The 15582-nt window shown below is 37.2% G+C and overlaps 1 protein-coding gene across 3 annotated transcripts in view; it reads left to right on the top strand.

Annotated features, from left to right (window-relative positions):
- The window catches only part of SMARCA2 (SWI/SNF related BAF chromatin remodeling complex subunit ATPase 2), a 159054-nt gene that overhangs the window by 67862 nt on the left and 75610 nt on the right, over positions 1 to 15582 (top strand). For all 3 annotated transcript variants that reach the window (XM_069880348.1, XM_069880349.1, XM_069880350.1), the window contains exons 27-28: positions 1842 to 1919; positions 4817 to 5035. In XM_069880348.1, coding sequence (XP_069736449.1) covers positions 1842 to 1919; positions 4817 to 5035 — 297 coding nt within the window. The remainder of the gene's footprint in view (positions 1 to 1841; positions 1920 to 4816; positions 5036 to 15582) is intronic.

Raw genomic sequence — 15582 nt, 5'->3', positions numbered from 1 at the left:
GAGTAAGAGGAATTAAATTTGCACCATCCTGCACTGGGTCAGCCATTGCTTCTTCATTGTAACCATACTGGAAATAAAATTTCGGCATCAAATAAGACATTGACAAGAAAAAGTAAATCTCTCGGTTACAAGTTATTAATATCAAAACAGCTTTGACTTCCTAATACAGGCTAGCATATCTAGTAAAGAGGTTGTTTAGTGACCACTTAGTTAAATATTCCCATGCTAAGCATGCTTTAGACTTACGTATCAAAACTATTCACACTGGTATGTAGAACATCATATTGTACTTTCTTAGTAGTTTTGATAAACTTGAGAGTCAAAACTCCCCTTATTTTTCTTTCTTCTTTCCTCTCCTTTATGGTCTGTTTCTTTTAAGCAGTACTAGATAAAGCTAAGAGGTATATTCTGTGTATTTAGAAAGATATATTAGAATAATAGCAATATGTGACAGGTGATTAAAAGTAACTGGTTCATGGAGGTTTTTTGTTGGCATTGTTGTTGATAATTCTTTCTTTTGCCTACCGGCTTGACAACAGGATTATTCAGTCTAAACACAGATGATGCAGACATTGTTGTTGCAGCTTCTGCTGTGAGATCTGTTATTTTTTTTCAGATCACAAGTTGTTCTGGTTGAGATGATGGGAAGCATGTGAAACTTCCATGAAGGTCACATTTTTGACTTAAAATAAAAGAAAGGATCTGTACCCTTTTTTTTCTCTGTGTATCTAACAGTGTAACTTTTCTTGAACATTTGAGAAGCACTGACTAGAAGTGAGAACTGTCATTTTCCCAATTGCTTTTTTTCATGCTAAAATTAATTATATGTATATTAAGGTACAGAAGTGCTCATTGGGAATTGCGTTATTAAGAATTGTATTTATTTCTGATGTGTAGAAATCTTGCCAGTGAAAGGAAAGTCAGATGTGTGAATGTAGAAAAAGGCCATTTCTGCTTATTACTGGGGAAAAAAAGAAGGCTACATAACATTAGGTTTTTGGATGCTATATGCAGCATCCCTTACTCCATTTCACTGAGTGCAAAACATGAACTTCTATTAAAAATTCTAGTTCTGCAGCATGCTGTAACATGCGTTCAGTAAGCCCTATGTAGTAACCGGTCTGTAGTTTTATTTTTTCGATTGACATGTCAGATTTGAAATGCCATGCACTTTCAGAATTATTCCGGTAAGGAAACTGAACATTGTGGACTCTTGTTTGTGTTAAAATGGGTATCATAGCTTTTAAGCTTTAACATTTTTAGTTGAATTCTAGAGTTTTAAATTGCTTTTCCAAGAACTGGTTTTATGACATAATTCATTTTCTCTGAAATCAGAGGTTCACATCTCTAATTTGTAACCAGGTAGAGGTCAAGAAGAAAGGAGTTCAATGGGGCTTTTTTCCACTATAATGACATCTTTATTTTTTTTCATTTAACCAGGACTTCTTCATTCTCCTTGCTTTGACAGCAAAGACATCATATGGCAGAATGGTGTTTCTGAGGTAGTAGTGTATAACAGCACTGCGGAAATGCATATATTTTAACTGAAGTGCTAACTCTGCTTCTAACCCAAAAAAACCGCAACCCAGAATTTCCTGGTTGTGTATTTGCCCATTTCCTCATTCTCAGTTTACTTCTCAGTTTATGAAGTACCAGTCATCACTCTAATTATGTCTATTTTACATTACTTTTGAATTGCTGATCATTTGAAAAGTATTAGTTTCATTTTGAGTACTTCTGTTGTGACAGAACAGGGTCAATGCAACATGGACCTGATGGAGGCTATTACTTCAAGTTGCACCTAGCTTGTTTATAATACATTTATCCACCTGTGTAACCAGGAAGAAGATGAAGTTCCTGATGATGAGACTCTGAATCAGATGATTGCTCGACGTGAGGAGGAATTTGATCTCTTTATGGTAAGGAGGATATGATCATAAATAGTGTATCTTCTGTAACTTTTGTAACAAAGATCTTAACCTTTTGGTATTTGGAAAACTGTTTTGAAGGAATAGGCTTTATTTACATACATTGTTTATCTGGGCAAAGAAGGGTATTCTACTTAAATACAAAGTCCCTCCCATGGCAGAAAGACACAGGTCTTTGTGGACAGTATAGTGGAATAGTGCTTGTCTGGAAGAAGAGTCTGGTATGTCCTAAGAAATTCACAATGCAAAACTGATAGTCATGATTTGACTTGCTAATTCTACAATATATTTTTATTTTTCAACGTTTCGTCTGACATTTGGTCTAGGATATTGGCAAGGACAATTGCAGGAACTTAACAGGATAATAAATTAATGGACTAACATTGTTGTTTTCTTTGTGAGTTAACTGGGGTTTGCTGAAGGTTTATTTCAAGGGCCCAGTTAGCTATATCTCTACTGCTACGGCTGTTGAACAGTTGCCAAAGTAGTGCTCATGACTGGTTCAAATGTGAGCAACTATTTCTATTAGTATTTCTGGTTTTATTAGTTCTGGTAAAACACTAATGGAATAATTACAAAGATATCAATGTAGACATGGCTCTTGCCCTTACTGTGAGGGTTGCTGGAGGACCTTTGAGAGTCACTGACACAGGAACAGGAGAACACTTAAGTATCTGAGGTAGGGCACCATTCCTTCTAGATCTGGACAGGCTGCTTTGTTCTTCGGGGTGGAACAAGACAAACACTCAAACGTGCAGAAATGAAAGTGTATGAGGAAGTAGCCATGGAAAGAAGCATTGATAGGATCAAAGGTTTCTAATCCCTCACCATTTCTTCTCAAGGATTGATCTGTAAAACTCCACTGTTACTCAAGTGTGCAGGGGTTACATGACAGGTGTTCAAGTGCACAGTTTGCAGAAGCCAAATTTCCTTTGCATGGCTGTGCCTTTTGTCATTGCTGACTTGCCAGTTTAGTCCTCTTGTGTTAAGTTTCATTTAATGTTACTTGAGTGTAACGTGACTTACATGACACAAACTGAGAGGTGGCCACTTGATCTAAAACTCAACAGGAATAATTTTAGACAAATGATTGGCTGAAATTACCCTGAGTTCTTTGAAAGCAGGTTTGCTGCTGGAAAAAGCTTCTTAATAACCCAGAAGGAAAGAACTAATCTGTGTATTGAAAGCAGCTGATGAATTTATCTGTACAGGAAATTTCTACCACTCCATCTTTTTGGATTAAGTTTGGAGGCTACTAACAATCATTCAGTAAAACAGTTGAGGGACCAAGACTGAAGACAGTTTTAGCGCTGTGAGGGCTGAATTTGTTTTTCATATTAATTTACATAGAAGGTTTTGAGGGCAAGTAAAAAAGAATATGAAGTAGGTAATAAAAATTCGAGGATGCAAAGCTAACATGCTTTGAAAGTCAGGGGGTTGAAAGTCCGTAGGGGATAGAAACAATGAAGTTACATATTAATGACTTAAGAAATAATTGTTATTGTTAATAAAGAATTGTTCTTCATTTGAGTAAATTGCTTAATTATAAAAGAAAAGTTTGAAAAACAGGTTTGGCAGTCAGGGTTGTTTGCCTTCTTTTTATCAGTATTTTAGGTCTTACATCACTAAATCTCAGTAAATTTGAGGTGCATCTATAGATAGATAATACCACTGAATTTAGGGACGTCTGTGTCTTGGCTAGGGGTGTAAAGGACTGATAATGTCTAGCTGGCATCTTGTACGAGTGCATCATCATGCACACAAGGGCAGGGTATACACATAATTGAGAATGCTTTTTACAAACATTTGCTGGTCAAAGCAGTAGCCTGTTCTAATGCTGTAGCCAGTTCTGGTGCCAGTCTATGTATGTTGTTTTTTGAAATGTGAACATTAAATGCTTGGTGGCCACCTCTTTGTTTTCTCTGCTTACGAAATGATTACTGAATGTTTAAGTGCTGTATGACTCTTCAAAAGGCTATGGTATCTGATTTGGCCTACAAATGAGATTCACAAGACCATAGGAGCCTAGGTCAACTTATAGTTGATAGAGAGAGGTGGATGCTTCCCCAGAAGGATTATAAAGCACCTCACCAATAAGTCTACATTATATACATGGGAATGTATCCTGAGTATCCGTATCTGTTCTCTGAGGTAATTGCTCACCACACTTGAAAGAAATTTATGTGATTATTCCAATTTCAAATTGAAATCTTCACATTGCATTCTAATATTCTTAACACTTCACCTAATCTTAGCTGATATTTTTGTATGTTTTTATTTTTGCCTAGTACAGTGGTAAGATTGGGAAAAAAATTCAATGGTTTAAGCATGCTGGTTTTCTAGCACTATATAAGCAAGCATTTCTCTAGATTTCTTAATTCCGTCTCTTGATTGCTTTTTTCTAATACCAGCTTTTAAATTTTCTTCTGATATTCATGTTGACGGAGCTAGTGTGTTTTCAGTTATAGGTTTTAATTATATAATAATATCACTATATGGGGATTTTGTCAAGGAATGATTAGTATTTGCAGATCACATTTGTGAATGCAGAGAAACCATAAAACATGGTGAAAAACAAAGTGTTTAACACAACCACAACACATCACCACTGTTCTTGTGTTCTGCTTTGTATCGCTTAAGTGCTCTTTTGTCTCAGTCACTTCAGTAAAAACTAGTTATGGAGCAGTGAACTTGACTGAAAATCAACCATCAAGTGCAGCTGCTTCTTATAGTCGCATTTTAGGAGTATTTAGAAATACTGTGAAAGAGAAGTACCTGTGGAAGACTTGGTTTAAAGGTTCGAGTATAATTAGATAGCCAGGATTTTATATGGGCCACTTAATATTTGCCCTGAAAACTGTATTATCCTTTTCTAACTGCCATGGCAGCGCATGGACATGGACCGTCGCAGGGAAGATGCCAGAAACCCCAAGCGTAAGCCTCGCCTAATGGAGGAGGATGAATTACCATCCTGGATTATTAAGGATGATGCTGAAGTTGAGCGGCTTACATGTGAAGAAGAAGAAGAGAAAATATTCGGTAGAGGATCCCGTCAACGCAGGGATGTGGACTACAGTGATGCTCTCACAGAGAAACAGTGGCTGCGGGTAGGTTGTCCCTTTTTTTGGTTCAGTTGGTTGGTTTTTTCACACTTGAAATTTATTCATTTGTGCTGGATTTTTTCTTTTTTTGAAGTTGCACCAGGGAAAGCACAATGTACTACTTAAAAGACTAAATATTCTTACCATCCAGCTTTTGCTGCTGTGTTGAAGTCATAAGTAAGTTTTAAGTTGCACTGCTAAAACTTAACTTAATGCTGAATCAGGACTACACTAGCTTCCTGTTGCAACTATTTGTTGTCATGGATCATGACCTATTTCTTGTATCTTCAAGCACTTTCATATGTGCCATAGTTAAGATACATGAAGAATTATTTTTATGATGGAGAAGATCAGGAATCAGTGTATATTATAGCTTTCTGTGCTGCAGGAGCTTAATTTTTTTAAATACCTGAATTTAAGCCTTTTAAGAATTTGTTAACTTTCACATAAGCCTTCTTTCTTTCATGCTGTTCCATTTTCAAATCCTGAGCATCTCTTGGCCTTAGTAAATTATATAAGAATTTAAGACCCAAATGTCTAAACTTAACTCACACCAAATATGTGATTTTGTTATACTTAAGGATTCTTGCTGTTCCTCTGTGAAATACATACCTAATGAATGTCAATGCATATACCTTTTCAAAGTGGTAGTGAAGAGGGTGATAAGGAGGTAAGGATTGATTGTTGGAAAGTCTTTTGAAAATGAGGAATTTTGGTATTGTTACATTTTCCAAAACATATAGCTAGAGTGTTGCAAGTCTGGTCTACATGGTTTGACAAGGGTAGGTTTTGCTGTAGATTAATTACAGACTATGCCAAAATGAATATGCAGTGTAGGTTTTTTGTATTATTTGCTAAAGACAGGTAGAAATATTAACCTATTTCAGGTACAAACATGTTTGTGAGAGTGCGTTGTGCAATACAATGCTGAGAGGTAATCCGGTTTCTGCTGCTGGTTGTAAAGCCTAGGACAGGAAAGGTTTCAATTATGCATCAGCTATAAATCTAAGTCAGTTTCTGAAACTACAGGAGTTTAATAGTTGATGTTTTCAAGAAGTCAATGGAGAAGAAAGACCGAGAAACAAACTGCTGTGTGGATTCTTGAACATTTACCCTTTCCTACAGTGGAAGTCTCTGTAGTATAGTGTACGTCTACTCAAGGTCATTTTAAGCTAATTATTTTTAACAGTGGAATGCTTTAACTAGGGCAACATAGAAGTTACCTTTGGCTTGCATGTTTTGTGTCTTGAGTAGGCTCTGTGTTAAGCACTCTACTGTTAAAATGTCAGCTCTAAACTCCTCTCCACCATTTACTCCGTCTTCCTACTCTGGGCAGAATCAACTAGTCCTATGTCATTTCTTGGTGGATTTTAAGCAAATTGCTTGTACTTCTTTCTACTTATGCAGAAAAAGCTGCTATCTTTCTCTTTTTAGTATTTCTTCATGTTGTGGAAGAGTTGTTTCCCTGTTCAGCTATTTAACATTAACAACCACTGCTCAGTCTTTTCACATAGTTCCTATTTTCTGTATGTCTTGATGGTTTCCACTGATTTTCCCTAGCTGTTCTACGTGTGAATGACGTCTTTCTGCAAGTCTGGTCAAAAGCTAGACAGCAAAATTCTAGGTACAGCCTTATTTGAATAAGAAGGAGGAGTTCTTTTGTGTAAGTTCCAGGATACTTACACCTCACGGTCCATTATTTCATTTTTCTTAACGGTAGAGGTATTGATTCACATTAAGGTTTTGATACAGTATAAGCCTTTAACCTTTTTCTGTGGGTCTACTTCCTGGCGAGCTTTTCAGAATCATGTTTTATATAATTGATCATTCCTTACTAGTAAGAGGATTTAGCATATGCCCCTATTGAATGATACCAAAGTTTTCTTCACCAAAATCATTCTGAATTTTAAGCCAGTCCTCTGGTGAACTTCTGATCAGCATGTTCTTTGAGATTTTAGTAGGCATACTTTCTATTCTGTCTTTGTAAAGACGCTAAAAACACAGAAAAGCAGTGGGCTATTTGATACAGAGCAAATAAGGACTGTTCTGGTAACAATTTCTTACCAGTTCTCCATTTACTGGATAGTAATTGTTTCATTGTTTAACTGTTGTGTGAAGCCAGGTCAGAAACTTGGTGGTAGGTATACTACCCCTTTTTCAACATGGCTTTTTGTTTTGTTGAGAAAAATTAGTGTTCCTTTTCCTCCGTATTGGTTAAAAATGTTGACTAAGTTAAAGCAAAGTAAGATTTCTTCATAGTACATTACAGTTGCTACTGTGACTCCATGTATGCTTATTTTAACTGCTGCTTTGAGGTGGACTTGAGAGTGTGTTGAAATAAATTCAAGTGTAGGAAGTATTAATACTTTCTAAACTCTTTACGTCAAGTTTTTTGACTTTTTTAATGGTATTATTTTCCATATATGTGTGTATGTCCTTTGTCACACCCATTGGCCCTGCATCAACCATCACTTTTGTATCATCTTTGAGAATTTAGGTGTTTGTCTTTTCCTGTAATGGCGTCTCTGGAAGATTATAGAAAAAGCGATAATAATCTTGTACAGTGTTTTCACGAGAATCTTTAATATATAAACATACTAAATGGTGGTTAATAGTTTACAGGCGTTTGTATTTTGTGGCTTTGTCACTGTACCTTGTAAGGTAACAGAATTGTGCCTATTGCCTGAAAACTTTGAATAAATGAGTTACCTTTGGAGAGTGACATGATACAGAACATGGGTAAAAGAGTGTTTTAGGAATTAAAGGTAACTGTAGACACGTGCATTTTTATTGCAGTGTTACAGCAGAATGAGCTTTATTTACCAGAAGCAAGGGATGCCCCTCTTTTTTTTTTTTTTTCTCTTTCTGTAGCTGCTGTTATGGCTGTGTAGCTATCTTATGGGATTTTTCTGGAATAATACTTTGCCTTTCTGACTAGCAATTTCGTTCTGTAATATCAATATTCAGTCTTCACCTATCTCTTTTTGTTATGTGTCCTGGGGGAGATCTCTTCTTTTCTGAGGAGTTTTGCCTCAGTCAGCAGCCACAATTCAGGCTGTGGAGATCGTCAAATACCAGCTCCTTTTCAGTTACTCTGACCCCTCTGCTGATAGATCCAACAACGAAGGATGTATCACCACAGGATCAGGCATATACCACAAGGTCTGTTTGCTAACCAAACGTCAGCTCCCTCCTTGATAGGAGGTCAAGCACCCGAGTTTGGAAGGAGGAAGCAAGATAATGGCAGGACATACACAGTGTTCATCAAGATTGTGGTGCTGTGTTGAACAACCCATAATTCAGTAAGAGCTTCCCAGGGAAGCTGTCAGACGCAAGCAGGCTTCAGCACTAGCTGTCGCTGCAGTTTGCTGTTCTGTAACCGTTGGCATGACAACCATATTTCCTAAGGAAATAAAAAAAACATAAACCAGGAAGGAAGAATTTGCTTCCTGATCCTACGACACATTTATATTCTGGAAGTATTAGGTTGGTGCAAAAATAATTGCCGTTTTTGTCATTGTAAACTGTGATGTTTATTTCAGGTTAAACTATCATTTGACTGTGTTCTCATATACCATTTTAAACCATGAAATTTGCTTTGTCTATTTATAGTAATGATTTTGTTTTCACTGTTTATTCTTTTTTATGTTACGCTGTCAAATTAAAGATGAACAAAAAAGCAAATTTGAGTAACATTGTTACATAAGTTCAAAAGGGAACATAAAGCAGAGGAAACTGTTAGCAGTATTAACCAAGCATTTGGCTAGGGGACCATCAACAAGCATGGCATTGGTTCCAGAAATTTTGTAATGGAAACAAGAGCCCTGAAGATGAGATGATTGCAGACATCATTCTGTGATAGTTGACTACCAGCTGAGAGCCCCTACTGAAGAAGTCCCTTGCCAGACAACTGGAGAGATTGCAGAACTAAAAGTTGATCATTCAACAGTTGTTCAACATTGACACTAAATTGGAAAATCAAAAAAAGCTCAACAAATGGGTGCCGCATGAGCTAAATGGAAATAAATTTAAAAAACTCAGTGTTAGAATCTGTTCTGCATTTCTTTTATGCAGCAAAAAATATCCATATCTTTATTACATTGTGACATGTGATGGAAAAAATTGATTCTCTGTGACAGCTGACGTTGTTCCTTGCAGTGGTTGGACCAAGGTTAAACACAAAAAACCACTACCTCAAAGCCAGGCTGCATCAGAAGATGATCGTGATGACTGATGGTCAGCAAGTGGAATCATCCATTACAACTTCTTGAATCCTAGTAAAACTATCACAGCACAGAAGTATTCCCAGGATATCAACAAAATGCACTAGGAACTGCAACATTTATGTTCAACACTGGTCAGTCTGGAAGAACCAGATATTCCCCATGACAATACCTGACCACATGTGTTGCACATTACTCTACAGAAGCTGCATGAACTGTGCTATGGAACAATATCTCACCCAGCTTATTCACCAGACCTCTCTCCTGACGAATTTTCAAACATCGCGCCAACTTCCTGCAAGGGAAGGTTTTCCACAATCAAGCAGCAGCTATAAACACCATTGAAGTATTCTTCAGGTCCAGAACTCTAGGATCTGTGCTACCAGAATAGACTTGTTTCCTTATTGGTAAAAATGCATAAATTCTAATGGTTCTTACTTTCATTACTAAATTTTATTCCAAGCTGAGATATACTGCTTTAAAGTTGATGGTTAATAATGACAATTATTTTTGCACCAACCTACTGTGTCATTCTTTTGCAGATTCTATCCCTGCACCACTTCTAACAGGGCTGCAAAATACTTCACTGGATATCATGGCAGATTATTTCTATAAGGATCATCTACTAAGGACTTCATTGATTAGGGCAGGCTTCAAGAATCAGAGGATTTGTTTGAGTAGTTACAAGACTCTTAAGAATGTTCCACCTAGATTCAGCTTCTTATTCAATTTAATTGCTGGCTAGGTGGCATGAATAACGTTTTATTCCCTAGTTGTGCAGTTAACATGAAGTAGCTTTGCGTGTTGGCCATATTTGAGTCCAAAATGAGCAGTGTCTCATTTACCTCATGCAGACATACGAAAGTCAGCTATTGTGGACTACTTGTTTTGCTGATGTAAAAATTGTAAGTGAAATGTAAGCATTTTATCTAAAACTAGTCAGTCTTACTTAAAGAAAACCAGTGCTCCCTTTCATACATAAAGAATATCTACTGAACACTGTTTTAATGTAATGGTAACATAAACTTTATTTGCTTTTTTTTTATATTTACTAAGGTAAATATGTTGTGTAATAAATCAGACTACCCAGCACGAGATTATTGGGCAAGTTTTCAACTGTTTTCTCATCAGCTGTAACTTTACATAACTTTTTGATTTTACTGGTTGTTTTTCTTAATTGTAATGGAGGCTTTTAATATAGTATATATTGGAGGCTTAGATTCTGTGAAGGAGGAGAAAAGAAATAACCTTGCAGTTTCTTGACTTGATGCTAAACCCATCTAACAGTCAAGTAAGTAACTTTGCCTAGGATATTTGAAGAAAAGTGCATTCTGCTCCAGACTCTGCTCTGTGGTATTAAACTGCAGATCCAACTGAATTTCTTGAACTGTAGGGGAAAACAAGTCATGTTTGAAAGACTCTCACTGGAGGCTTAAAAAGTTCACTGTCTCAGGGTATTGTCTATTTTGTCACCAACAGTTATCAGAATGCCCCAGGTACTATTTTTCAGTAAGCAAGGTGAGGCTGTTAGGTTTTATGTATGTGGAAACAGATTTATTGAAGGATTAGGAAGTTGGACATGACTTTTAAGGACTCATGGATCCAAGTAAATTTTATGTTTTGAGTATTCTGTCTGTCTTGCGTGCCCTTTTCAGGAAATTCAGTTCAGAGTCTAAGAAAAAGGAAAAAAATGGCCAGTTTTAAGTTGTAGTGAAATTAAAAACCAGTGAAGCAGTTTCGATGAAGGGGTCTTTTCTTGGCTTTTGATCTATGAGAGGGAGTTTAAATGCAGCTAGATGTGGCTCTCTATATTAGCAAGATGGGTTTGTCAGTTTATAAAGAAAGAACCTGATTCACGCTCTAGGTGTCTTCATCAGAATCTGGAGGCAGGGTTGAGAGTCTTTATTTTGGAAACCAGCAAAGTACTTTGAAATAATGCTTCAGTATTTGAGAGATAATCTCAGTAAGGCCATTTTTAGTGTTCTTGAAATGGTTTTGTATGAGAACTTGCTCATCAGGAAATCTGAACAGCTGTTTCAGAGGGGTTTCTTATCAGTAAAACATCTTGACATATTTTCACAGGGTTCTTTTTTTTCAGTCTGTGATTTTGTTCGTATGATGCTATATGTAAACTACTGTAACAAAAATTAACATAGGTTTGGTTGGAATTGTTCTTACATTTTCCCTTAGAAAAAAATAGAATAATAGTGTTATATAAACACCTGTGTTTTTCAAAGATGTGAGTAGTATTGTTAAGATCAGACTAAGATAAACTGCATTTTCTTTGAAACAGCTGTTCATCTCTGATATACCAAATTTGTATACCTTGGCAACCATGGATTAAAACTTGTGAGAAGCAGCAAGCATTTCTGGCTTTCTAAAAATAAGAGGAGAAGATCACAACAAAACAGTTCAGTGATAAAGAGTAAGAGGTTGATACCAATAATTTCCTGTATAGAATTTGTTTGGATTTCTCCTTCTGTTGCTGCTGTGTTAGATTGGCTTGATCAAGAGTCTGTTCAAATTAATCTTAACAGGATATAAAGTACAAATGTATGTCAAATCATAGGATCACAGAACGGTTTGGATTGGAAGGGACCTTAAAGATCATCTGGTTCCAACCCCCTGCCATGGGCAGGCACACCTCCCACTAGGTCAGGCTGCCCAAGTCCCCATCTAGCCTGGCCTTGGACACTTTCAGGGATGGGACATCCACAGCTTCCCCAGGCAACCAGTCCCAGTGCTTCACCACTCTCATTGTGAAGAATTTTTTCGTTATGTTTAGTCTAAATCTGCCCCTTTGCAATTTATAGCCATTCCCTGTAGTCTTATCACTACATGACTTTGTAAAAAGGCCCTACCCGGCTTTCTTGTAGTCTACCTTCAGGTACTGGAAGGCCACTATAAGGTCTCCCTGGAGCCTTCTCTTCTCCAAGCTGAACAATCCCAGCTCTCTCAGCCTGTCCACACAGCAGAGGTGCTCCAGAGTTCTGATCATCCTTGTAGCCCTCCTCTGGACCCGTTCCAACAGTTCTGTATCTTTCTTATATTGAGGATTCCAGAACTGGACACTCCAGGTGGGGTCTCACAAGAGCAGAGTACAGGGGGAGAATCACCTGCGTTGAACTGCTGGCCACACTTCTTTTGATGCAGCCTAGGATGTGGTTGGCCCTCTGGGCTGCGAGCATGCATTGCAGGCTCATTTCAAGCCTCTCATCAGTCAGCACCCCCAAGTCCTTCTCCACAGGTCAGTTCCCAGTTACATCATACCCCATCCTGTATTGAAACCATGGATCACTCTGACCCACGTGTAGGACTTTGCACTTGACCTTGTTGAACCTCATGGGGTTCACACAGGCCCTGTTTTACAGCTCATCCAGGTTCTTCTGGATAACATCCCATCCTTCTGGTGTGGCAACTGCACCACTTAGCTTGTTGTCATCTGCAAACTTGCTCAAGTTGCAAGTGTTTTTTGCTGTCTATATGAGTGATGAAGGTATTAAACAGCACTGGTCCCAGTATGGCTCCCTGAGGGACACCACTTGTCATGAATCTCCATCTGGACATCAAGCCATTGACCACCACTCTCTGAATGCGACCATCCAACCAATTTCTTATCCACCAAACAGTCTGCGCATCAAATCAATATCCAATTTAGAGACAAGGTTGTTGTGGGGGACCGTGTCAGAGGCTTTAAAGAAGTCTGGATAGATTACATCCTATGTCCACTGATGTGGTTACCCCAAAATGGGAGGGGTAAATCACACTTCCTTTTGAAAACTGCAAAAGACAACTAGAGATAGTTCTTTAGATCTTTTAAGAGCATGGCTGAGTAGGTGTAGACCACAACGTAGTGACAATTTTTTTGGTAGTTCCACATTCAGTGTCTTAATACAGCGGGTATGTATTTTCTCAATGCTCTAATTAATTAAATAAATGATCTTTATAGCCAGCATGATACAGCTGTGCCTTTTTATCACTGAGTTCCTTCACCTTAATGGAGCACTTTATTAGTGCGTCTTGAGCAGGCTGTGGGTCCTGGTTGGTAGTTATTGTGTTGTCTTGTCTTTCTGTCCCCAAAGTTTATGAAAAGCTCATAGGTGCAAAATCAGTTGAAGTGGTTGCACTTAAAATCATTGTTTACCTTTTGGGGACAAGAGGATTGAAACTAATTATTGGTATATATTTTTTAACCAGAATTTACGTTTAAATGGAAGAAAATGTATGCCCTTGACAATGGAGTTTGCTGTAGCTTGGAGCAAATTTGTCAATGTTGGTCCTCTCCAATGCTTTACTTACGGATTATCACATTAAAGATTAAGTTTAAGCATTAAGATAGTTTACATTAAATATTAGGGTATTTTATCTAAAATATTTTTCTCAGAACAGAGAGAAAACACTGGAAGTAAAAGCTTTGATCCCATAAATATTTTAAATAGATACTTTTTTTTTTAATGTAGTGCTCTGTTGCTTTGCTTGTGACTATTTGTCTTTGGTAAGTATATTCTTCCATGTTTCTATTAGATCTTTTTGGCATCAGTCTTTAAATTGAAGTGTGAAGGGAAACTGTTTATAATTTGCATTATTGTTTTCCTTAATGTTTAATTAAAAATAGGCACCTGGAGTTTCTATGCAAATAATTAGCAGCTAGTAATAGTTTTCAAATGCAAAACACAAGACAATCTTATCTTCTTCCACTTCTCAAAAAGAAGCAGGTTTCAACCTTGTGAAGATGAACTGACTGATGAATATGTGACTGGAGGACTCAGGTTTCCTTGTTTTGTTCAAGTTCTATGTATCTGAGAAGACCATTTATTACAAGTTCATGTGTTTTTGCAATGATTGCATTTTGTTTGCATTTTTAAAAAGAACAGTACTTTTGTTTATGTTGAAATGCTGGATTGAAAAGTTTTGGAATATTTCTTTTAGGGAGGAGAATGAGTGAGCAATGAAAGCAAGGAAAAACTAGATGTGCTCACTAGTTCTTTGCCTTTGGCAGATTTTAATCCATACTCTGTTTTAGCTTAGTCCCAGCAAAACTTGTCTGGTAAACCTGTTGTGCAGTACTGTCCAGGAAGGAGCAGAAGTTCAGTTTAAACAACTCCTCATTAATCCTTAAAATTATCTTCAGGTATTTAGTCATTGCACTGTTGATAGTTGTGATAGGTATCTTATGCCTTTTTATTTAATTGTCAAGTGCTACGGCTGCCTTCATAGTCTGTCTGTAGTATACTGAACCTCAGTGCTGTAGTAGCAAGAGAGTTTTACTCCAAAGAGCCAAGAAGTAATTCCAAGGTGTGCAAATTAGAAACATTCCCAGACATTAGTAATTCCACTCTTGAGAAACTAAGCAGGAGTACTGGATTTTGAAGAGAGGTTTTGGAGAAGGTGAAATTCAGGTTGGAAAATTGAAGTCTTTGTCAGTTATCAGGTATAATCTGAGAACAAAAATGTAAAATAAAGAGGGGCAGGATTTCAAACAGAGCAAGACAAGAATAAAACGTAGTAGAATAGCAGTACAGGACTTGAAGAGTTATGCTGAAGAGAGAAATTAGGGGCAGGTAGGTAACAGTTCAGTGCTTTCAATGTTCATTATGAGCCTTCTGTAGGGTGGGTTTTCTTCTTCCTTCTCTTACAAATTGGTAAGCGGGAACTTCATTTTGCAAAGCAGTGATCTGTGGTTCACTACTTCATTATTGATATATTTTTGGTTTCAAGTGCTTACGAGCCCTTAAGCTTAGTGTCTATTGGCCATTAGTGAGTACTATGCCTAGGTAAGTTATTTGTTGTTCCTGGAAAAAGTCATTTTTTAGAAATCTTGCACAGTTGCGCTAGTACTTGTGTTCAGGGAGTTGGGAAGCTGACTTTTTCTGTTCACCTATGTTTTATATGCTTTCTGTGGAAACATGGAGTTTAATTAGCATGTTAGCAAATCAGATCACATGGTAATGTTATTCACTAGAGATATGACATTGCAAGTTAGAGAGACACAGGGCATTGATGTTTGAAGGGAAGGGGGCAAGCTGTCGTAATGTTCATTTCATTAAGGTAAAATTAGAGCGGTGCAGGAAGAGATCTGTTACCCTGTGTCCACTTCCCGTTTAACCTGAACGTATTTTTATTGTTACCAAGTAGATTTATTACATGATTCTGTACCACTTTCAGTTTGTGTGTATAGTTTCTTTGACTGTAAGTAGTAGCAGTAGCTTTCACTATGCCTTAACTTTCTCAATATTGTAGTTATCTCTAATCAAAGGAAAAATATCTATCTTACGATGTTGTGTCATCTAAATACTAGAGGTAGGCCTTAGACAGCAAAACTGATTTTAT

This window comes from Phaenicophaeus curvirostris, chromosome Z, assembly GCF_032191515.1.
Source record: "Phaenicophaeus curvirostris isolate KB17595 chromosome Z, BPBGC_Pcur_1.0, whole genome shotgun sequence".
Taxonomy (NCBI): domain Eukaryota; kingdom Metazoa; phylum Chordata; class Aves; order Cuculiformes; family Cuculidae; genus Phaenicophaeus; species Phaenicophaeus curvirostris.
The sequence above is the reverse complement of the archived record's forward strand: the minus strand, read 5'-3'. Positions and strand labels throughout refer to the sequence as shown.